This window comes from Aptenodytes forsteri, unplaced genomic scaffold, assembly GCF_000699145.1.
Source record: "Aptenodytes forsteri isolate BGI_AS27 unplaced genomic scaffold, ASM69914v1 Scaffold86, whole genome shotgun sequence".
NCBI classification, from domain to species: Eukaryota; Metazoa; Chordata; class Aves; order Sphenisciformes; family Spheniscidae; genus Aptenodytes; species Aptenodytes forsteri.
Window position 1 is genome coordinate 2,393,181 of NW_008795715.1, and position 1,103 is coordinate 2,394,283.

At 63.5% G+C, this 1,103-nt stretch overlaps 1 protein-coding gene across 1 annotated transcript in view; it reads left to right on the forward strand.

The window, feature by feature from the left end:
• DNAI2 (dynein axonemal intermediate chain 2) overlaps positions 1-546 on the forward strand; it is a 6,556-nt gene extending 6,010 nt beyond the window's left edge. The window contains exons 11-13 of the mRNA XM_009283516.1: positions 8-170; positions 243-355; positions 538-546. Coding sequence (XP_009281791.1) covers positions 8-170; positions 243-355; positions 538-546 — 285 coding nt within the window. The remainder of the gene's footprint in view (positions 1-7; positions 171-242; positions 356-537) is intronic.
• The last annotated feature ends 557 nt before the right edge of the window (positions 547-1,103 follow it).

Here is a 1,103-nt window from a genome sequence, read left to right on the forward strand (position 1 = left end):
CCGGGAGCTGCGGCTGAAGGAGCGCGCCAGGTCAGAGGCCCAGGAGACAGAGGTAGAAGAGAAGCCGGTGGAGAGTCCCCATGAGGTGCTCAACCGTGCCCGCAGGGAGTTCTTCGAGGTCATCGAAGTGGAGCTGCAGAGGAGGGCGCAGGCAGAGACCCAGCGCCTGCGTGGCAAGGTACCGGGGACGGGACGAACACAACCGCAGCACTCCCTGCGGTGGGGCAGGGGACATGGGTCAGCCTCTCTTTTTCAGGTTAAAGACTGCGTGGGAGAGGAGGCGGCTGCACAGGGGGAAGAGAGCCAGCTGCTCAAGGACAAGGAAGAAGAGGAGGAGGAGAAGGATGCTGCCAAGGTCAGTGCACTCCAGCTTCACGTTGCTTTCCCCCTCCTTGCTAGGGTTCCTGCTCCGTGGTTCATGCAGGGATGAGGCTACTGTGCCCGAGCCGGGCAGAGCTCATGGGGTCTCTTCCTCCATGGGGTGGCGAGCGGAGGGCCCCACACAGCTCCCTGACCCCACACCTGCTCCCTCTTCAGGAGCCGTAGCCGAGACAGGACCGGTGGGTCGCACAGAAACCCTCGCGTTGGTCACAGATGCTCCCTGGCCCTTTGCCCTCCTGATTTTTTCTTCTTCGGGGTGAATAAACAGGAGTTTATAATAAACGTCACGTTTCCTGTTTTGTCACGGCAGGGTTGAGCAGAGGGTGGGAAAGTTGCATCCTCTTGCTCTTCATCTCCCTTCCTCGGGCCAGGCCACAGATCAAAGCCGGTCGCCGGCTGCCGACCATGGCGGAGCGCCCGTGGCAGCAGGGTGTCTGTCCCTCGGTGCGTCCCCAGCCCGAGGAGCAGGGCAGAGCAAGGCAGCTTGTGGCGGCAGCGGGGTCCCGGTGCAGCACCGTGCCCCTTCCCAGCTGGAGAGTGATGCTGAGCAAAGCCCCGTGCCCCCCAACCTGCCGATATCCCTGCGAGAGCAGCCTGCAGTGCCTGGGCCGGGATTATCAGCGCTGGGTAAACACAGCCCGGCCGATGAGCAGCCGCCCTGCCTGCTTACCTGCCCGTCAATGAGCAGGGGAGCAGGGGAGCAGGGGAGCAGGGGAGCAGGG